Raw genomic sequence first — 22465 nt, 5'->3', positions numbered from 1 at the left:
TGACACCGTATTCTAGGAACGAGCCTGTCGGAGAATATTCAACTTCACTTTTAAAAACCTCTAGACTGTTCACTATATTTCTCTTCACAACACAAGCTTGATTATCGAAAGCGTCAAATTGGAGCAACTGGATCAGAGAACCTCAAAAGGTACCCACCAGACCACGCATCCTACATGTGCCACAGCACAGTTGTGCCTCCTACTGGTAATACCCACACGCTCTAACATGTCAATGCCAGTGCCACGTAAGCACCATCTTGCACTAAATAGGACAGAGCGTCCGGTCTCGCACGCTCCACCTTGCACCTGTTTGGATAAGGTTACTCGGGCTGTCACACTGCTCTGGTGGAAGCTGTATGAATATGAATGGCATGCAAGGTTTGCAGTGTGCAGGGCAGGAGCAGTGACCACTTCTCTGGATGGATTCAGGTTTGTGTTCCACCCACTGGAACACGTTTGGATGGGAGCATGTCTATCCTCCTCTCTGTTGGCTTGCTTAGTAGTGTCTTCTTTGGCCACATCTTCTTGGGAACGGTTTACTAAGACTCCTTTCAGTTGCTGTGCCAGCTGTATTTGTTGGCCCAGTTTCCTTGGTGCTCTGAGCAAAAGGCCTTTGGTGATTGTCTGGACAGGGTGTTTTAGGCCAGATTTCTTTAGTAATGGGCAGCGTTCAACTGGATATTTTGTCAGCTCTAATTTGGAAGGCGATTGCCAGGCAGTTCTCAGATGCAGCAGATCTTCAGTACTTGCCTTACTGTAGGGTCGCTTTCGTAAAATGTAAAGTCTGACATCTCACATGGGGAGTGATATGTATTCTGGTAGGATGTTGCTGTATGTTAAAAGAATTTGCAAAAAAATGTTGGGTTTGTGAGTTTACCTTGCGTCTGCTCTTTTGTGAAGGCGGTAGAGCATTTCCCGGACCCATTTCTTCTGTTCTTTTTCTTTCTGTAGGGATTTCAACCTGCGGCTGTTGACAGTGCTTGACCTGTCCGACACTACTGGCGTGTCACCCCCACTTAAATCAGGTGAACCTGTGCTTTTGAATGGTCCTTCCATTGTCCTCTGTACCTGAATGGCTTTCAAAACCTTGCTGCGTCTGGTGCATATTCAGCCTCTTCATCGCACTCTGTTGCTCTCTTGTTTGGCTTTCACTTAAGCACTTTCTTCAGCCTTTAACTTGCATGGACTCAGTCTCATCCGCTGAACGGATAATTCAAGAGTTCAGAATCGTGCTGGCAGCAGTGAGCTATAGATCGCTCCTTCATGGCTTTGCAGGAATCGTTGTGCAAAGCTTTTATTAAGGCCGTCTGAATTCACACTCTTCCTTCTGGCCATGAAGATTTGCTCATCTCTGGTGCAATGTGACTTGATTCTCCCCTCAAGAAAAATGTACCTTGTAGTGTGTCCGCCATATGCGGGCATGACATCTGCAATATTGTCAGATGTTAGGATGGCAACATAAGCAGCCGTGAAATTGTGTTCATGTCCAAGTGTGTGGCACTACTGAGCATCACAGGAGTAGAGGCAGAAACATCGAGAGCAGAGACCTCTGGCTCGAGTATCCCTCACCCAGGACCCACTCTCAGTCCCTATACCTTGGACCGTGCCCTATACTCACCTTAAGTCCAGAAGAACAGTCCCGTAAGTTGCCCGAATGCAGTACAGGTTTTTCCTCCATAGTATAACATTGCTGCTCCAGAAAATGTATCAATTGTCTAATTTTGAAAACTGTAAAGTTCATAACTAGAAGAGTACTTTCCTGGTTCAGATGATCTTGGTAGATAAAATTATATAAAAGTACGTGTCCTATTTATAAATTGGTGTCGGATATCTCGTTTGCTGCCTGTGTGTGTATGTGTAATCCTCATCACTCTCCTCTGGTATGCCTAACTGCTCGCTCACACTAGCAACAAAGAGATCATTTGGGGTGTCATTTGTGCCTCTATAATTCCTCTGGGGTTTGCTTGGACTCTTTACATAGCGTACTTCTTTTTTGGTCCACTATATAAAGAGCCAGCGTAGTACATGCTCCTTTTAGACCAATATTTCCGAATCTTGGTATTTTCTGTCACCAATCATTGTCCTCATTGGAGGTGTCTGAGGTGTCGGGCCATGGGTTCGGTGGAAGCAGAACGGGACTAGAACTCTCAGGATGCAACTGGCTATCAAATGAAAGCCCAAGGCAGACCACATGGTCTCCCAGCGACGTGGTATGTAGTGGAGACCCTGCCCTTCATAGAAGTGTTGATATTCACCATCCTCTGGGGAGGTTATTCCTCCTCATGCCCGTAGTATGTCTTATCAAAGGGAATGGTTTATGCCCACCGCACACCCCTTAATCTGGAACAGCTGGTTCTAGCTGAGAGCATGTTCAGCACCTTCGGTGTTCAGTACACATCCATTTCTCCCCCAGTCCCTCCAAACCCACTGCACAATCTGGGAGATACCAGTTCTTTTTTTCTCTGAGTGACCATTCCGAGAGCCTCTCAGACCACACAGGACATAGTTTTGAGAACATAGTAACACTTGTAAATCGATGGCCTTGTCTCCTGTCTGGTAGGGACTATGTTCCTACCAAGTCTGGCCTCCATTTATGTGATAAGTGTAAGACTTCCAGCCATCCCACTAGGGCACTAGAAAGTGGGTTGCTCGCTTCATTTACATAAGTACTAATGTAAGGATTTATCAGCGTTTGTTTTATTGAGAAAGCGGCAGCTGATGGTCCAGGTGTTTGAAGACTTCTGAAGGGTAGGGCTACATGTACTAACCTGCCCTATGAGGCATCAGTCACTAACACAGACTCTTTAAAGACTTGTTCAGCGCAGTCCTCCCCCTTGTACAAATCCTGGACCCCTGAACAGTTTCCAGTTGGTTTGCCTAGATCTTGTAGCAATGAAACTTGGAGGGCTTCTATACCATACTGTCAGCTGCAGAGATTGCAGTTAGGAGAGAAGAATTGTCCTTTTTCTGACTGACTGCTACAGTGGAGCGCAGCTCAGCGAACATGTACTGATCCAAGTACATTATTTTAGTGTGTAAAGTAAGATAATTTTGGAGCACAGCAAAGGTGCTTATTTATGGACTCCTATGGGGGAGGTCAGTAGAATGCATTGACCTGTACCTTCCCAAGATTAATTCCACAAGCCTCCTTTTTCTAGTTTTTAAAAATGGCGACAGTGAGCCTTGGCGAGGAGTCTTTACCTGCTTTCCTTTTCCAGCCCTTTCATTCTCAAAGATGAGCACAGCCTTTCTATACACCCGCTGAACTCCTTCCGCTGGAGGGAGGTCTGTGGCTGTTTGAGTAATGCCTTTACTTCAAGAAGGCCCACACAGGGTTGTTCCTTTTAGCATGTGTGAGAAAGTGCCCTCTCTCTGCATGGTTGCCCCACTTTTTGCTGAATTGCTGATGTACTTTGACTGGGCATATGTGTAGGAAGCCTCCTCTGTATATACTATACCAAAGTGAGGTATAGTGTGCACAGAGTCCAGTGGAAGCCCAAAGGTAGGCAGAGGTAAAGTAGATAGCACCTAACTCTCTATTTGTGGTAGTGTGGACGAGCAGTAAGGCTGCATCAGAGGACAGTGTTAAGCATTTGTTGTACCCACTCAGTCAGCAAATGAATTCACACACTCAACGACTGAACTCTAGGCCAATTGCTCTTGTATAAAAATATTCTTTTAGTTATTTAATTTCCTAGAACCAAGCAAGCCTGGCACAGGTAAGTTGATAAATACTTTGCAGTAAATATACAGTTTGAAATGCTGTTGTAAATGTACTTTGAAATGGTTACAGTTTGAATTACTGGTGATGCAATACTGTGAAATGCTGTACATATACTTAGTATCGATTTTGCAATAAGAATTACAGGTAAGTTACTTTTACGTTACTTTTGAGATTACTTTTTAGATTGCTTTTTCTACTCGGTGTCATATGCCTAGATATCACTCTCGGACATTTCCTAGAGAAAAAGTAAGAAAAATCAGTTTTGCACAATTGTTATTTGTCAGGTTTCCATAAAACTCAACTCCACACTTGGAACATTTTTCACAGAAAAAAACAGTTAATAGGTTCCTATGGACGGAAATGAAGTTAATGGTTACCAGGTAAGTAATCTAATCGGTCTTTGGAGTTGAGCTTCTGGGGTTGGAACAAGGGTTCCCCCAGGATCAAGGATGCACTTGTTACACCCTCAGCGGCACTAGGGCGGCCGGGTGCAGAGTACTGAGCCCCAATGTTCTCAAATGACGGATGGGGGCCTCCGACTGGTGGCTGTTGGCAAGCAGGCCACTGGGTTGTGGGACCCAAGCTCCTGGTGTTAGGCTCAGGGCCACCAACGCGGCTGTGGCAGCTGGGCTCCTGGTCACTTGCTCAGGGCAAATGGGGGTAGATAAGTGCAGAGGTTACACTGCCAGGGCCACTCGGGCAGCTGGGTGCAGGGTGCTTTTGAGCCCTCGGGCGCTCAATTGATTTCAATGGGAAAGCTCCGGTTTGGAAAAAGACTGCAAGCTCAGGGATGAGGATTCTTCAGGTGCCACCACCACTTCGAGAGGTAAGTTGTGTAGATGGTGGATAGGTAGGTATCCCGGAGTTGGGCACAGGGGGCCGCAGGCCGCCGGGTGCAGGGGTGCCTTTTGGTGTCGGGAAATCTTGCCCTCTGTTGATGGCAGGTTGGGGGGCTACCTGGTTCTGAGGCTGCAGGCGTCAGGAGCGTCAAGGGAAGTCCTTGGGTGCCGGACTCGGGGTCACAGTCGCCGGGGGGTCGACCTCCTGGTCTTTGTTCACTCCGGCATAGACCAGGCTTGGCGGGTGCAGAGTGTGCAGGGTTCGCGGTTCCGGGCTGATGCCAGGGATTAGAAGCTGATTTTGAGTAGAGCCTCTACTCATGGGAGTCCCAGGGGTTTAGAGTCAAAAGGTAGCCAGGTCCTCCGGGGTTTGTGAGGTTGCTGGCCACAAGAGGTGCCGGATGTAGCAGGAGCAGGTTCGAGGGTCAACAGGCCGGTAGGGCTGGGGCCAAAGCAGTTGGTGTCTTCCTCTTCTCAGCAGCTGTAGGGCAGGTCTTCTTTCTTCTTGCTCTTCTTTGTATTTCAGAATCTGGAATCTTGGGGAAGGAAGGTTCAGGGTGCCCCTAAATACTAGATTTAGGGGCGTTACAGGTAGGTGAAGGGCAGGGACCAATGCGTCCCTGTCCTGGGGTGGGTACACCCCCTATCCTGCCTCTCTCCTGTGGGAGGGGAGCAGTAGCCTAGTCTTGATTGGGTAGGGCTTCCCATCTTCAAGATGGCGAGAGCCCGGGAATGTGCTTCACCTCGCCTCCCCCACCTGAGGGGTGGGGTTGGCAGGCTGGCACATCCCCTGTCCTTATTTGGGGTTTCCGGCCAAGCTTCCCACCAGAGTGGCGGTTGCAAGTGGCCTGGGGAAGCTCACAGAGGCGGCATGCCTTTGAAGCTTCCCCCTGCCCATCCTGGGGGAGGAGATTTAGCACCTCGCCCAGTATGTGCATTGTTGCAGGCCCAGGAGAGCAGGGGCTCTCCCACCCAGGGGTCCAGCAACATGTCTGCTGTGTGGCAGCCCGCCTCTCAGACCAGACGTGGATTGTAGGTTAGGTTTCAGGGGGCATCTCTAAGATGCCCTCTGTGGTGCTTGGTACATTAAATCCCATACTGGCATCAGTGTGGGTTTAATGTGCTGAGAAGTTTGATACCAAACTTCTCAGCCTTCAGTGTTGCCATTATGGTGCTGTGGAGTTCGTGTTTGACGAGCTCTCAGCACCATGTACTCTTAAATGGCAGCACTGCACTGACAGGGCCCAGAAATGGACCTGGGTACCGTAGGGGCACAGGGCTCCTGCTCCTGTGCCCACACCATAGGCGTAATGCACCCAGCTAGAGGGGTGGCACAATGAGTGCTGCAGCCCTTAGAGGCCTTCCCCGGTCACAAGGTCCTGGGTACCTAGGGTACCATTTACCAGGGGCTGACATGTGGCCAGGGTTTGCCAATTTGGGTTTGTTTTGTTTTAGGGAAGGAACATTGGCCCTGGGCACCTGATTGGCAGGAGTCCAGGGCACACTCAGTCACAGTACATTCAGCAGTTCAGCAAAAAGTGGGGGCATACCACGCAAGAAAGATGGCACTTTCTCACACGGACGAATTCAGCCGCAGGTGCATGATGGATTACGAATGGCGTCTTCACTCGGAGGTGGTTCAAGGTCTCTTTCAACAGTGGTGAAAGCCTTCGTTAGATCTAATCAGATAGGGACGTCTAGTCGCAGATTCCTTAACTTTTTAAAGGTTTTTGTTTAGGGAAGGAACATAGGCCCTGGGCACCTGATTGGCAGGAGTCCAGGGCACACTCAGGCAAAGTTCATTTAGCAACTCAGCAAAACGTGGGGGCATACCATGCAAGAAAGATGGCACTTTCTCACAGGTTTGGGTGCAGTTTTGGAGAAAAAACATAGGCCCTGGGAACCTGATTGGCAGGGACCCAGGGCACATCAAGTCAAAAGTACCTCAGTAGTATGGTCAACAAGGAGGGGGGTGGGGGTTTACTGCAACAGAAACCCAGCTTCTCACAATGATGGACCCTGATATTACTGTCCATTTGAGACGGCCCTCGAGTCTGTGGCTCAAGACATAAACATAGCGCTCAGAGGTATTTCCCTGCAGGCGGCGCTTGTGAGAAAGTGGGTTTCTGTTGCAGTGACCCCCCCCCCCCCTTTTTTTTGCCTAATAGGTGATGCACTTTTCCTTGTTGTGCCCTGGGCTCCTGCCAATCAGGTGCCCAGGGCCTATGTTCCTTCCTTAAAACACACAAACTCCCAATTGGCAAACCCTGGCCACATGTCACCCCCTGGTAAATGGTACCCTAGGTACCCAGGGCCTTGTGACCAGGGAAGGCCTCTAAGGGCTGCAGCACTCATTGTGCCACCCTTAGAGGCCCTGTACCCTTACACACACACTGCCTTTGCAGGCTGAGTGTCTGGGTGCAGGACAAAACAAAGAGTCGACATGGCACACATCTCTGTGTGCCATGCCCATCACCTACACTGCCAAGGCATATGTCAGCCACCCCTCTGGCTGGGTGCCTTATGCCTATGGTGTGGGCACAGGAGCAGGAGCCCTGTGCCCCTACAGTACCCAGGTCCATTCCTGGGCACTGTAAGTACAGTGCTGCCTTTTACAAGTACATGGTGCTGAGAGCTCGTCAAACACGAACTCCACAGCACCATAATGGCAACACTGAAGACTGGGAAGTTTGGTATCAAACTTCTCAGCACATTAAACCCACACTGATGCCAGTGTGGGATTTAATGTACTAAGCACCCCAGAGGGTATCTTAGAGATGCCCCCTTACAGCTAACCTACAATCCACGTCTGCTCTGAGGCTGCCCAGGCTGCCACACAGCAGACACGTTGCTGGACCCCTGGGTGGGAGAGCCCCTGCTCTCCCAGGCCTGCAACAATGCACATCCTGGGTGAGGTGAGAAATCTCCTCCCCCAGGATGAGCAAAGGGAAGCTTCAAAGGCATGCCGCCAGTTGGAGTTTCCCCAGACCACTGCAACTCCCCACTCTGGCAGGAAGCTTGGCCGGAAACCCCATACAAGGACAGGGGATGTGCCAGCCTGCCCACCCCACCCCTCAGGTGGGGGAGGCGAGGTGAAGCACATCTCCGGGCTCTCGCCATCTTGAAGATGGGAGGCCCTACCCTATCAGGATTAGGCTACTGCCCCCCTCCCACAGGAGAGAGGCAGGATAGGGGGTGTACCCACCCCAGGACAAGGACCCATTGGTCCCTGGCCTTCACCTACCTGTAACGCCCCTAAATCTAGTATTTAGGGGCCCCCTGAACCTTCCTTCCCCAGATCCCAGATTCGAAACTACAAGAAGAGCAAGAAGAACAAAGACCTGCCCTGCAGCTGCTAAAAAGAGGAAGACACCAACTGCTTTGGCCCCAGCCCTACCGGCCTGTCGACCCTCGAACCTGCTCCAGCGCGGCATCTCTTGTGGCCAGCAACCTCAAAAACCCCGGAGGACCTGGCTACCTTTGAACTCTAAAGCCCCTGGGACTCCCATGAGTAGAGGCTCTACTCAGAAACCTATCTCTAACCCCTGGCAGCAGCCCGTAACCGCGAACCCAGCACACTCTGCACCAGCCAAGCCTGGCCAGTGCCGGAGTGAACAAAGACCCTGAGGACGACCCCACGGCGACTGTGACCCCGAGTCCGGCACCCAAGGACCCCCCTCGACATTCCGGAAGAAGTCTGCAGCCTCAGAACAGAGTGCCACCCCAACCGCGATCAACAAGAGGGTAAGATTCCCGACATCAAAAGGCACCCCTGCACCCGGCGCCCCCCTGTGCCCAATCCCGGGGTACCCACCTAACCTACAACTACCCAACTTACCTCTCGAAGTGGTGGTGGCATCTGAAGCATCCTCGTCCCCGAGCTTGCAGCCTTTTTCCAAACCGGAACATTCCCATTGACTTCCATTGAGCGCCCGAAGGCTCAAAAGCACCCTGCACCCAGCCGCCCGAGTGGCCCTGGCAGTGCACTCTCTACACTAACCTACGTCCCCACTTGCCCTGAGTAAGTGACCAGGAGCCCAGCTCCCACAGCCGCGTGGCTTGCCAGACAGCAGCCACCAACCAAGGCCCCCCTACCCCTCATAGGATAACATTGGGCCTAACTCTCTCTGCACCCGGCCGTCCTGAAACCGCTGAGGGTGAACCAACTGTACCTACCTGACACTGGGGGACCCCTGAGTCTATGCCCGGAATTTCTACTCTGCCAGTCGGGTACTTACCCTTAAACCGCTAACTTCATTTTCCTCATAGGGTAACATTGACTGGCTTTTACTTGAAAAATCTTCTAAGTGTGAACTTTTCAAAACTGCAAATATTCACTAAAAATCAGCCAAGTGACAAAAACGAATTTACTCACCTGCTCTTAGGTGAGCTCCCAGTGCTGGATCTTGGTGCCCAGCCCTGACTCTGAAAAGTGTCCACAACTGTACTTACCTCTAACTCATTTTTCTTCCATAGGAAACCATTGTCTGCTTTTCTGTGAAATTTCTTCTAAGTGTCTATTTTTGCAAAATTGAAATATTCTTTTAAAATCGTACCATTTCTGCAAACGAAATTACTTACCTGTTTCTGATAAGGACCCCAGTCCTGGGTCTAGGTACCCAGTCCTGGATTACTAAAGTAACGATAAAGTACTCTACCTGCAATTTGAATTTCTTGCCATAGAGATCCATGGAATGTTTTCTTTGAAATATTTTCTAAGTGCTAACTTTTGAAATAGCTAAATATTATTTAATAATCATTACAGTTATTAAGTCGACTTTCATCACTTGATTCTGAGTACTGACCCAGAGCTGGATCTAGGAGCCAGACCTGGAATTTCAAAAGTAATCTGAAAAGTAATTTATTACAAGATAACCTGAATTTACCATTGAGCTCAATGCATTGTTATGTTTAGGAAATAGGATTGTTTATTGCAACCAACTGTGACTGTGTACAAAAATCCATTGCTTATTGCAAAAGTATTTATATTCAATCTCTCATTCTGAGAAAAGTATATTTTTATTCCCTTTGTGGTTCTAAAAATAAAACAAGCATATATTTTATATGTATAAACCATTGGCCTAGAGTTCAGTTATTGAGTGTGTGAAACCATTTGCTGACTGAGTGTGTACAATAAATGCTTTACACTGTCCTCTGGTACTGCCTTACTGCTCGACCAAGCTACCACTTTTGAGAGTAAGGTCATACCTAACTTTGACCTCTATCAGCCTCTGGGGGACTGTGGACTCTGTACACCCTGTACCCATTAGGGAACAGTATATACAGAGCCACTTTCTCACAGCGCTTGAGACTTGCATTGCTGTTGGGATGAGCTTCCGAAAGGGGCCAGATCGGACTCCTAGACCTGCGTGTGTTCCATGGGAAGGACACAGAAGGGCTGGTGAGCGAGTTTAGTGATTGTCACTGCTCTGCGTAAAGGTTCTTCTCTTGCTCGCATTCATTGCGATGGGGAAGGTGGGCTCTTCAGCACTGCAGCAGATAAGAAGATTGGCAGAATGTAGTGGATTTTTGGGGTTGGGTTATTCTTCTGTCCTGAACTGTAATTTTCCATTGGCATTGAAATGTCAGGCTTCTTCAGAGCTAGCGCTCTTTCCCACCTTTGTGTATTGTTCTTTGTCTGATTAGGACACTCGTTTTATGGATTTGAATAACGGGCGCTTTTTTTGTATGAGACATTGACTCTTTCCTTTTTTTGTTGCTTTTTTCAGGGCCACAGACGGTGGTGGAATTGTTCTTCGAGGATACAGCAAGAAAACACATCATTTCTCACATCTTCTCTCAGCCTGGCACCCCTCTTACCAATGTGTCCCTGAACTGGCCCCATGTCATCAGTTTAGTCACCAGCTTTCTCATGCAGCAAATGTATCCTTTCATGGCGAGGCTCTGAGGTGATTTGCTGGCTTCCTTCCAGCCGGAAGTCTTGTTAATGCAAGTGAGACTTTGATTGGCTTGTTTCTGTCTCCAATATCAATATTCTTCCTAAACTGCAATGATACAGCTGGCCCAGCAATCCCGGCTTCCTATTTGCAGAATGTTTGATGGGTTCCTGTCAGTACACACAGCTGCAGGTGTGTCCTACTCTACTCTTCTTTACTGCACACATCAAAATGTTTAGACAATCAAACATCTAGCCGTGGTGTTTACAAGGGGTGTGTGATCAGGTTAGGCTCTGTCGTTGTTTCCAAGGGGTGTGTGATCAGGTTAGGCTCTGTCGTTTCCAAGGGGTGTGTGATCAGGTTAGGCTCTGTCGTTTCCAAGGGGTGTGTGATCAGGTTAGCCTCTTGGCGTTTCCAAGGGGTGTCTGATGAGGTTCGGCTCTGTCGTTTCCAAGGGGTGTGTGATGAGGTTCGGCTCTGTTTACAAGGGGTGTGCGATCAGGTTAGGCTCTGTCGTTTCCAAGGGGTGTGTGATCAGGTTAGCCTCTTGGCGTTTCCAAGGGGTGTCTGATGAGGTTCGGCTCTGTTGTTTTCAAGGGGTGTGTGATCAGGTTAGGCTCTCTTGTTGTTTCCAAGGGGTGTGTGATCAGGTTAGCCTCTCTTGGAGTTTCCAAGGGGTGTGTGATCAAATTAGGCTCTGTCGTTTCCAAGGGGTGTGATATCAGGTTAGCCTCTCTTGGCGTTTCCAAGGGGTGTGTGATGAGGTTCGGCTCTGTTGTTTACAAGGGGTGTGCGATCAGGTTAGGCTCTGTCGTTTCCAAGGGGTGTCTGATGAGGTTCGGCTCTGTTGTTTACAAGGGGTGTGTGATCAGGTTCGGCTCTGTCGTTTCCAAGGGGTGTGTGATCAGGTTAGCCTCTTGGCGTTTCCAAGGGGTGTCTGATGAGGTTCGGCTCTGTCGTTTCCAAGGGGTGTGTGATGAGGTTCGGCTCTCTTGGCGTTTCTAAGGGGTGTGTGATCAGGTTAGGCTCTGTCGTTGTTTCCAAGGGGTGTGTGATCAGGTTAGTCTCTCTTGGCGTTTCTAAGGGGTGTGTGATCAGGTTAGGCTCGGTCGTTTCTAAGGGGTGTGTGATCAGGTTAGCCTCTCTTGGCGTTTCTAAGGGGTGTGTGATCAGGTTAGGCTCGGTCGTTTCTAAGGGGTGTGTGATCAGGTTAGGCTCTCTTGTTGTTTCCAAGGGGTGTATGATCAGGTTAGCCTCTCTTGGCGTTTCTAAGGGGTGTGTGATCAGGTTAGCCTCTCTTGGCGTTTCTAAGGGGTGTGTGATCAGGTTAGGCTCGGTCGTTTCCAAGGGGTGTGTGTTCAGGTTAGGCTCTCTTGTTGTTTCCAAGGGGTGTGTGATAAGGTTAGGCTCGGGCGTTTCCAAGGGGTGTGTGATCAGGTTAGGCTCTGTCATTTCCAAGGGGTGTGTGATCAGGTTAGGCTCTGTCGTTGTTTCCAAGGGGTGTGTGATCAGGTTAGGCTCTGTCGTTTCCAAGGGGTGTGTGATCAGGTTAGGCTCGGTCGTTTCTAAGGGGTGTGTGATCAGGTTCGGCTCTGTCGTTTCCAAGGGGTGTGTGATCAGGTTAGCCTCTCTTGGCGTTTCCAAGGGGTGTGTGTTCAGGTTAGGCTCTCTTGTTGTTTCCAAGGGGTGTGTGATCAGGTTAGGCTCTCTTGTTGTTTCCAAGGGGTTTGTGATAAGGTTAGGCTCTGTCATTTCCAAGGGGTGTGTGATCAGGTTAGGCTCTGTCGTTGTTTCCAAGGGGTGTGTGATAAGGTTAGCCTCTCTTGTCGTTTACAAGGGGTGTGTGATCAGGTTAGGCTCTTTTGTCGCTTACAAGGAGTGTGTGAGCAGGTTAGGCTCTGTCGTTTCCAAGGGGTGTGTGATCAGGTTAGGCTCTGGCGTTTCCAAGGGGTGTGTGATCAGGTTAGCCTCTCTTGGCGTTTCCAAGGGGTGTGTGATCAGGTTAGGCTCTGTCGTTTCCAAGGGGTGTGTGATGAGGTTAGGCTCGTCGTTTCCAAGGGGTGTGTGATCAGGTTAGGCTCTGTCGTTTCCAAGGGGTGTGTGATCAGGTTAGCCTCTCTTGGCGTTTCCAAGGGGTGTGTGATCAGGTTAGGCTCTGTCGTTTCCAAGGGGTGTGTGATGAGGTTAGGCTCGTCGTTTCCAAGGGGTGTGTGATCAGGTTAGGCTCTGTCGTTTCCAAGGGGTGTGTGTTCAGGTTAGTCTCTCGTGGCGTTTCCAAGGGGTGTGTGATCAAATTAGGCTCTCTTGTTGTTTCCAAGGGGTGTGTGATCAGGTTAGGCTCTTTTGTCGTTTACAAGGGGTGTGTGATCAGGTTAGGCTCGGTCGTTTCCAAGGGGTGTGTGATCAGGTTAGGCTCGGTCGTTTCCAAGGGGTGTGTGATGAGGTTAGGCTTGGTCGTTTCCAAGGGGTGTGTGATCAGGTTAGGCTCGGTCGTTTCCAAGGGGTGTGTGATCAGGTTAGGCTCGGTCGTTTCCAAGGGGTGTGTGATCAGGTTAGGCTCGGTCGTTTCCAAGGGGTGTGTGATCAGGTTAGGCTCGGTCGTTTCCAAGGGGTGTGTGATCAGGTTAGGCTCGGTCGTTTCCAAGGGGTGTGTGATCAGGTTAGGCTCTCGTCGTTTACAAGGAGTGTGTGAGCAGGTTAGCCTCTCTTGGCGTTTCCAAGGGGTGTGTGATCAGGTTAGGCTCTGTCATTTCCAAGGGGTGTGTGTGAGAAGTTGGCCTGATATGTAGTGCTCACTATTCTAGTGATCACTGTGTATCATTCCAAACGACCCTTATTGATGATTGGTTGTAAGTCAACCTTTTAGACCAGCTATCCTAGTAGCGTGGATACGAGCAGTCTTAGGCTAAACTCTAGAGGGCGTGTTAAGCCAGCTGTTTACCATCACATATACCCCTTGAACACCGAGTGAAAGGACACCACACAAGTTGTTATGAAAATAAAAGGATATTTATTTATAACAAGACTACCCTGGCTCTTTATGAGTCAGGGAGCTAAGCACACTACAAAACTCTTAGGAAAATACTTCAGTTGCACAATTTACACAAATGCCCGAGGGCACGAGAAACCATCTACACTAACAGTGGACTGCGAATGGTTAAAGTCTGGAGGTACTGATTCCGGAGTGTTCCGATCAGTGGGACTAAACGAAAGAGGAACTGGACACTTGTAGAGCGAACCTGCGAAGGAGCACCGAGATGCTCGATTTACCTAGCCCGGAGGCTGCGGCTGCGTGAAGTTCGTCAAGATGTCGGGAGTCCTCGTGTAGTCTCAGGAGCCTGAAAGAAGAAGTTGCTGGCAGGCGACCAGTGACGATGTTCAGAGCGATCCAAGCCTGGATCGGTGATGAAGGAAAACCTGAAAGCAGAGGGGACTCAGTTCTCAACCGCTAGCCAGCGATCGTGGGGGTACCAGGAGGGTACCGGCTGAAGTCTCCCCGACCAGGTGAGTGGGTGACGTCGGACTCGGCTGTTCCTCGGACCAGGAGGCGCGGCGGCGACCAGGATGGAGGGCGAGCTGTCCCACGAAGGTGTCTGCTGTCGATTATGCTGGGCCCAGGAAGGGGCAGCGGATCTTGGCAGTGCCCACCCAAGCGGGGGAGTCAAGATGGCGTCGGGAGTGGACCAGGAGGGTCCGGGGTACTCCTCTGTTGAAGGGGAGCAAGTGCCAGTCTGGAGCAACCAGACTAGTGATGAAAAATAATCTTGGAGCGTCGTGAAGAGGGCCACAAGCCGGTCGGCAAGTGGTCGGACAACGCGGTGAACAGCAAGGAGCGGAAGGGCCCCCCACGCAGATCTCGCGGATGCTGGGGAGACAGACTTCGATGCTGGAGCTGCTCAGGGTTTAGGGCTTCTCAAACCCTAGGTGCACTCACTCGAGGGTCCCTCGGTGGGCGTGCTAGATAAGCGTCGTGCAGGTTCTGAAGATAGCCGGTCCCGCAGGTCTCGTCACACCTACGACTCTCAGCTGAGCTGATGAGGGAGGTAAAAGGTCAGAGATGGCAGGGAACTCGGGTCTCGTCGAGCTGGGCAGTCTTGATCCGTAGGAGAGACTTACAGCAAACCGCAAGCGCTTAGTTGGTGCCTGCTGGTGCAGGGTGGCTACTCCTTAGCCACAAGGGAGAGTCTTCAGAAATAGTCAAGAGTTCCTTTCGTGGAAAGTGGTTCGTGATTCGGAGGTATCCGATTATCTGATTATCCAATTTGGGAAGGGGACTCGCTCCTACCTTTATTCTAAGAAAAAGGGGTTGGCCCGTGACTAGGTTCTACCTATGGGTGGAGCCAGGAGGGGGGTTGTTACACCCCTATCCTTTGTCCGGCTTCGCGCCAGCTCAGGGGCTGGTGTGCCCCCGAAACTGGTTTGAGCCGGGCTATGCACAGTGAGCACCGGGGGTGCCACTGGCAATCACCTTCCTTTCAGCCCTGCCTACCTGGGATACACAAACCCTGTCTGGGACGGTGCTAACACCGCCCTCGACAGGAAACCCTTTGTCCAAACTCCCTTCGCTGGAAGGTCCCCCAGCAGCAGGAGGTCAGACTTGTGTCTGGTGGCAGCATCCATTTTGTGATGCTGAGGCTTGAGTCAACTTTAACCGGGGTTCAGGGTTACTTCCATGTCGTGCCCCTCTAGAAGGGGGGAATGCTAACCCCGTCGCCAGGACTAGCGAGGGGTTCGTATTCCAATTCGTATGACACCTTACCCGAGATGTGTAGGTGATGCGATGCCAAAGTTAGCAAATAGTTGGCCCGCGTCACCATGGAACGGCTATTAGGACTTGGTTCCGCAAGCCGTCGACGTGCTCGGCTCGCGCCAGAGCACCATCCCACATGACTCCCCGCACTCTGCCTTCAGGATTGATAAGGCCTGCCATAGGAGTGACTGATAGGAATCCATGTGTCCATTTTAGGGTTAGGTGTAGGAATACTACACCTACAGCAACGGGTGATTACACCGCGTGGCCCCAGCTGTCGTGCAGCCAGTTGTGTCAGATTTGGGCGGCCATTCCAGGGGTGGCATAATACATGCTGCAGCCCTTGGTAGGCCCTGGGTACACCGATGCCCTGGATACCTGTGGTATGCTGAGACAGGGACTGACAAGGCGGCCCAGTTCCAATTAGTGGATGCACCTAACGTACATGTGTGTTAATTTCGAGAGAGAACAGCTAGGCTGGGGGTCTGATTGGCAGGCCCACAGCCGGAGAAAGTCGTAAACCAATGAAGCAAAAGCAAAAAAATCTGGGTGATCATAGGATTGCAGACCCTACTCTCCTACAGTGTGTGTTCAGGTTAGGCTCTGTCGTTGTTTCCAAGGGGTGTGTGTTCAGGTTAGGCTCAGTCGTTGTTTCCAAGGGGTGTGTGATCAGGTTAGGCTCTCTTGTCGTTTACAAGGGGTGTGTGATCAGGTTAGGCTCTTTTGTCGCTTACAAGGAGTGTGTGAGCAGGTTAGCCTCTCTTGGCGTTTCCAAGGGGTGTGTGATCAGGTCAGGTTCTCCTGGTTGATCACCAGGGAGGGGGGATTTTGGACATTGCTTCCACCTTTCACTTGGACTGCTGTAAATGATTGCGTTTAACTTCATTGCTGACTGGGGTTTTAGTGAGAAGTCTTGTGTGGTCCACAGCAGGAGTGCTGGTCTCTACGTCTTCTAGTTATAAAGAGCACAAGGCCTTGCCCAGAAGCTCTTCACCATGACAACAAGGAGACCTGGACGAGAAGCCCTGTGGTTCAGAGAGCAGGAGGTCTGACCAAGGAGTTTTCTGGCACGAGGACCTGGAGGGTCTGTCTGAAAAGTTTTGTGCAATGAGGAAGAGTTAGCATCAATGAAAAGCCTTGTGTGAGTAGTTGGTATGACCCAGACATTTTCTGGTGTACGGACCATGAGCTCCTGCCACGTAGGTTTGTAGCATGACAAACAGGAGGCATTACCCAGAAGCAATGTGTCTGAACAAGAAAAGGTGAGGCATGGACGTTTTGTGTAATGAGAAGTGGGAGTGTGTGTGAAGTCTTCGACGCAAGGATCTTTGGCATGAACTACAACCTTACGTTGTGCTAAGAAGCACGGGTCCTTTAGATGATTTTTAAGATCTGTCTTAATCTACATATCGTCCATTTCTAAGCATATCTCATTTCTCATCACAGGAATATGTGCGCCTTGTGCAGTCCTGGTGCCAGGTAAATGTGGGCTCGTGCCGATTTGTGATGGGGCAGTGTTACCTCATCACTGGAGAAGGACACAAGGTAAGCAGAGACGCTCCAAGACCTGCCTTTGAACATTTGTACCTTCTGGAGTTCTGCAGTTTTGTAGCACTGTTTTCTCTGAAATTGTGCTGTCTCTGTGGCACTATCTGTACAAAATATTGCAAGACTGCTTTGGTACAATTGGAATTGTCACGATTAGCTTCTTTGGCATTTAACTGTAGCTGTGACCGAGCAGGGAAGCTATTGTACAGTGTGGTGAAAAGGCACTGCTACAAGCATTCTGAACTCTCCCACGTATTACTCTGCCTTTCAGTACCAACCATATATCAGTCAACGATGTACATGCATTAAAGCAGATCTGTACACATTGATGTGCAGAAGATGCACTCTTCCGTTCAGAGAACCGGACTCCACCTTATAACGTTGGTAATGCTGTCCCTGCAGCAAAGGGGCCCTACTCTCCGCTTTCCTACTGGTAAAGCCTAAGATGTAACTCCATTATGGAATTTTCTTTTGGACAGCCAGGGCCAACACATGCCACATTGTTGCTCAGCTAAACGCTTCTCCAGATTAAGCAAGACCTACTGGCTTTTCCAATGCTTGTTATACTAGGCCTTCTGTGGTTTTGATTTTCACATAAAGCCTCAAGGAAGGTTTCTGTCCCCGTATGCACCCTCAGGATTATCAGGATCAGCGTGTTGGACTGCGCCATCCTTTCTGCCTTCCTGGTCCATGTAGTTGTACTTTTATACCTGCCATAGCTTTCCATTTAAAGAAACATCTACTGTGGCCTACATGCAAGACGTCTGGTAATTCCCTTGGTCATGTTTCAGTAAGCATGTCTCTAGTGGTCTTTGGTTTAGGAGATAACAAGCCGATCCTATGGACCATCTCGTTGTATCAAAGTTACTCCCTCTTGTGTGAGCTTCAAGATCATGAACAACAGCTGAATTACTTTTCTCTCCTAATTGTGGTCTGGTGGTTGCAGAAGATAGGACACCCTGTTTGATCTTCCTCCACTATACAGTCAATACCTCATTGCTAAGTTTATCTTGCTCTGTGCTGCTGAGAACTCTGTTAATCTTTGTTTCTTACAAAGAAACCTAGGATGTTTATAGTGTGTTTTTTTTTTTTAGTAACTCAGTAATGCATTGAAAAGATGTTGTGAATGACTAATGTTGTACACAGGTCTACCTTACATCTCAGGTTCAGTAATCTTCACTTCTGAAAAACACCAATTTCAGCTCGTAGTGTTTCATTCAGTGCTCGGCAGTAACCAAAATACGGAATTCAAACCGCGCTTCTTGAAGCTCAAATATTTTAATGTATGTATTTTACCTGCATTATTCTAAGCTCTGTGTGTCTCCATTTTCTTTCTTTCCATCCAATGCTGTTATTGGTTTAACTGCTGAATTTGATTTGTCGACCCAGATTTCAAACCATACATTGGCTTTCCCTTGAGGCGTGGGTAAATGTTAGTTACTTGCCCTGCTTGCAAAGCCATTCACCTCAAGACATCAACTTTCCAAGGCGCATGACTAGACCTCCCCGGCGCACTGTAGCTTCAGAACGAGGAACGCTCTCCCCTTCAAAGCAGCGAGATGGAAATCCTTTCAGTCTGGAAATCCTTGATTAGAAGTAACAGCTACTTCCCTTTCAGTCTGCGCCCTGGACCCACCCTCCTCTGTTGGCCATCTGAACTGACTGTTTGCTGCTCTGCAGTTTTCCCTGTTTTTTATTTATCTTTAATTTAAAATGTGTTTGCTGTATATTCCTTGTAAGCTATGCTAATAGATTTCTTGTGCAGTAGTACCATAGAAAATCATTACATAGATTCACATTTTCAACCTCCTCCCCCCCGACCACCACATATGGCACAATGAATTTACATAGATGAACTCTCTCTCTCTGACCTGTACGCATGCAATCCCTCCCACACACACAGAAACCTGTACTTGTATTCAAACCTTCCCCCACACATACACACACAGACTCACTCTCTGTACTTGTATTCAAACCTTCCCCCCACACGCATACACAGACTCAATCTCTGACCTGTACTTGTGTTCAAACCACCCCCACATACACACAATCACTGACCTGTACTTGTATTAAAACCTTCCCCCACACACATACACACTCAATTTCTGACCTGTGCTTGTATTCAAACCTTCCCCCCACACACACACACACACAATCTCTGACCTATACTTGTATTCAAACCTTCCCCCACGCATACACACACTCAATCTCTGACCTGTACTTGTATTCAAACCTTCCCCCACACACATACACACTCAATTTCTGACCTGTGCTTGTATTCAAACCTTCCCCCACACACATACACAATCTCTGACCTATGCTTGTATTCAGACCTTCCCCCACGCATACACACTCAATCTCTGACCTGTATTCAAACCGTATCCAGTATTAGGGTATCTTTCATAGATTCACATGCCTGAATCCTTCCCAGTCGTCGGGATGGGAGTCCCCAGTACATAAATAAAGTAATGTCCCATTAGGCATATGTAGTAATAGGCCAATGGCCTCACATTAGTAACATCTCCATGTCCTTTTAATAAAAAAGGACCAAACTCTAGAGCAGAGCCAATCAGCTATCACCACCCTCTCGAACCCACCTGGAAGGAGCTCTAGTCCCTCAGATTTTCTACCGCAAGTCATGCTATGGGAGTCTCCCCTGAACTCTGCTCAGTTTTCCTTGTTTTCTGGAATTCCAGTGATTTTTTTTTTTTTTTTTTGTCTTCAGGATTCCTTCTGTGTACAGTTCTCAATATCTTCATGGCAGATACTCCTAAGAAAGGCTTTTTTCGGCCCTGTGCTTCCTGTGGTAAAAAGAGGCTTCATGTTGATGACCAACACAAAGACTGCCTCTATTGTCTTTACCCGGACCACTCCTCAAAGGACTGTAAGGTATGTCATACCTTTTCTTCAAAGACCCTTAAGATCGTGAGGGACGGCTTCTAATTTGGCTGCAGAGGCTTAAAGATAAAGACCATGTCCTGTCTTCTGAGGAGAGTGAAGGCTGCTCTACATCTTCAAAATCCTCTCACAAAAGGCCCAGAGTTGCTTCTCCAGGACCTTCGTCGCAGCCCCCTCAAAAGTAGGGTCACATAAAGTCTTCCCTTAAGGCTTTCCCAACAAATGTTTCTCCACAGGAGGTTCCACACACCTTTAAAAAGCCTGGTTCCACCTAGTCAATGACTGCTTCGTCGACGGTGAGAAAATCCCAGTCTACAGCTGTGGGGATTACTTCGTCGGCGACGACCGTCTCCACCTCTTTGGCATCTTCCGCCTCGTCCACGTCGACGACGACTACTTCATCGTCGACGGCTGCTAAATCTGTATCGTTGACGATTAAAATTAAAAAATAATCGTCGACGTCCAAGCCAGCGTCGATGCTACGATCGCCGACGACGAAGACGACTCTGTCGACGACGACGACACTGTCGACGAGGGCTCCGTCGACGACGACACTGTCGACGAGGGCTCCGACGACACTGTCGACGAGGGCTCCGGCGACACTGTCGACGAGGGCTCCGGCGACACTGTCGACGAGGGCTCCGGCGACACTGTCGACGAGGGCTCCGGCGACACTGTCGACGAGGGCTCCGGCGACGTTTCCTTCCATTTTGCCAGTTGGTGCTTCACCGTCGACAACTACACCGACGACGGGCTCATCGACGACACCAGAGTCCAAAGTGGAGAGTGTGTATGTCCACCTCAAAATCACGAAACGCACGTTGACACCTGCCCTGACTTCTCCTAGCAGGGTTCAGCAGTTACCTCAGACTCACCTTTTGGAAGAGGAGGAAGATTCAGACTATGGTGGTATGTTCGGAGATGCCACAAGTCCTTCCGAACTCCATGTCAAATAACAAGAGTTCGGACTATGACGAACAAGAACCAGAAGACCAGCCATATTATCCTGACTGCAATCCTCCCCAACCTCCCATGGTTTGTCTACCGGCGTCTTTGGTTTCTGACCTCCAATTTCTGGTTGCTGACTACAAGCAGAGATTTCCTACTTCTGCTAAGTCTCCTGCTCCGGTTGTCTCTGTCGTCAAGGCTACAGCCTCCACCTCTTCCTCCACAGTCTGTGCCTGTCATGCTACCGCCTCCAACATCCACAGATGATGAGGATGACTAGCAACAAGAGGAGGGAGAACTCCATGATTCTCAATCGACTCATGATGAGTGGGATGATTGTTATCCCTTGTCCAGCGTCCCCAGTGCCTACTCAAGCTGATTCGCCTCCTGAGGATATCGTGGGTTTTCATAATGTCTTGGAAAGAGCCGCACAGCGTTTCCAGATCCCTATGCCTTCTCACCAACAGGATTGTTTCCTTTATGACTTTAAAGAACCTTTCAAAAGGTCTGTACAATCAGTCCGTATTATAGGCTACATCTGGGATCAGGGTGTAAAAATAATGCACAATCTATATTCGATTCCCCCAGTGTTACCTCGACTAGACAAAAAATACAGAGCTCCGGACACTGCTCGAGCCTGCCTTATCGGACATCTGAAGCCTGATTCCCTCATCACTCAGGCTGCTCAGAGAATCTAGAAACCCTTCTGCCCCACTGTCCGCTCCTCCTGACAAAGAAGGCAGACGACTTGACAACATTGGAAAACGTTTTTCTTCCAAGTCTGCATTGACAGTGTGTGCGTCACATTCCTTAGCGTTATTAGGGCGCTATAACAGGCAGATGTGGGCGGACATTGCTCCATACTTGGGAGCCTTGCCGGACGACTCGAGGGAAGAAGCAAAAAAATCTTGCTGGACGGCGAACGTTCGGCTTCCGAAATTGATTGTGCGATGGATATCGCCTTTACTGGTTTTCGTCAACTAGCTGGCGCTGCTGTACTACGGCGCTAGGGTTGGCTGAAGGCAACTTCATTCCGGCCGAAGGTCCAGACAAAAGTTCTGGACATGCCCTACGATGGTCAGCTTCTCTTTGGCCCGCATATTGATTAGGCTCTTCAGGGTATAAAAAAGGATACAGACACGGCTAGGGCTTTGGGTACCCTTCATTTTAAAAGAAAAACTTTTCGTGGCTCATGGGGAAGAGGTCAATCTTCCACCAGAGGAAGCTACCAACACTATCGGTCTTCCTATTCCTCCTCCAACCAACAATATCGGCCACAGTTCCAACAACGTCAACAGCAATCCTCTTACACTAAAACCTCCTTTCGAGGAAAAGGAGGACGACAGGAGGACGCTGCTCGGCGGCTATGACTTTTCTCTACCGCCCGTCTCCATCTCCTCTCCACCCTTCAAAGTTGGAGGAAGGATTTCCCATTTCTTAAGCAATTGGAAACAAATAACGGACCGCTGGGTTCTTCAAATGATAGTTTGGACATTCGCTGGAGTTCATTCACACACCTCCCCAGATCCCTCCTCGACCTATGCTTCACAAAAATCTATGCCTGTTACTCCTGCAACTTTCATTCATGCTCCAGAAGGGAGCTATAGAAAGGGTTCCTCTTCGTCAAAGGGGGAAAGGGTTTTACTCCCGTTTTTTTCCTGGTGCGCAAAAAGAAGAAATGGAGACCAATCCTGGACTTGAGAAGTCTCAACAAATATTTAAAGAAACAGTCGTTTCGCATGGTTACCATCCAAGAATTGCTGCAACTTCTCAATGCAAACGACTACATGGTGTCTTTGGATCTTCAAGATGCCCATTTCCGTATCCCTATCCACAGAAACCACAAGAAATTCCTGAGGTT

The 22465-nt window shown here is 49.2% G+C and overlaps 1 protein-coding gene across 1 annotated transcript in view; it reads left to right on the top strand.

Annotated features, from left to right (window-relative positions):
• Positions 1 to 22465, top strand: part of NUP160 (nucleoporin 160) — a 521427-nt gene that overhangs the window by 297394 nt on the left and 201568 nt on the right. Inside the window, exons 19-22 of the mRNA XM_085646519.1 lie at positions 952 to 1025; positions 10293 to 10446; positions 10583 to 10652; positions 16657 to 16755. Coding sequence (XP_085502645.1) covers positions 952 to 1025; positions 10293 to 10446; positions 10583 to 10652; positions 16657 to 16755 — 397 coding nt within the window. The remainder of the gene's footprint in view (positions 1 to 951; positions 1026 to 10292; positions 10447 to 10582; positions 10653 to 16656; positions 16756 to 22465) is intronic.

Source organism: Triturus cristatus, chromosome 3_1, assembly GCF_964204655.1.
Source record: "Triturus cristatus chromosome 3_1, aTriCri1.1, whole genome shotgun sequence".
Classification (NCBI taxonomy): Eukaryota; Metazoa; Chordata; class Amphibia; order Caudata; family Salamandridae; genus Triturus; species Triturus cristatus.
This window is presented reverse-complemented; position numbering and strand designations above follow the sequence as displayed.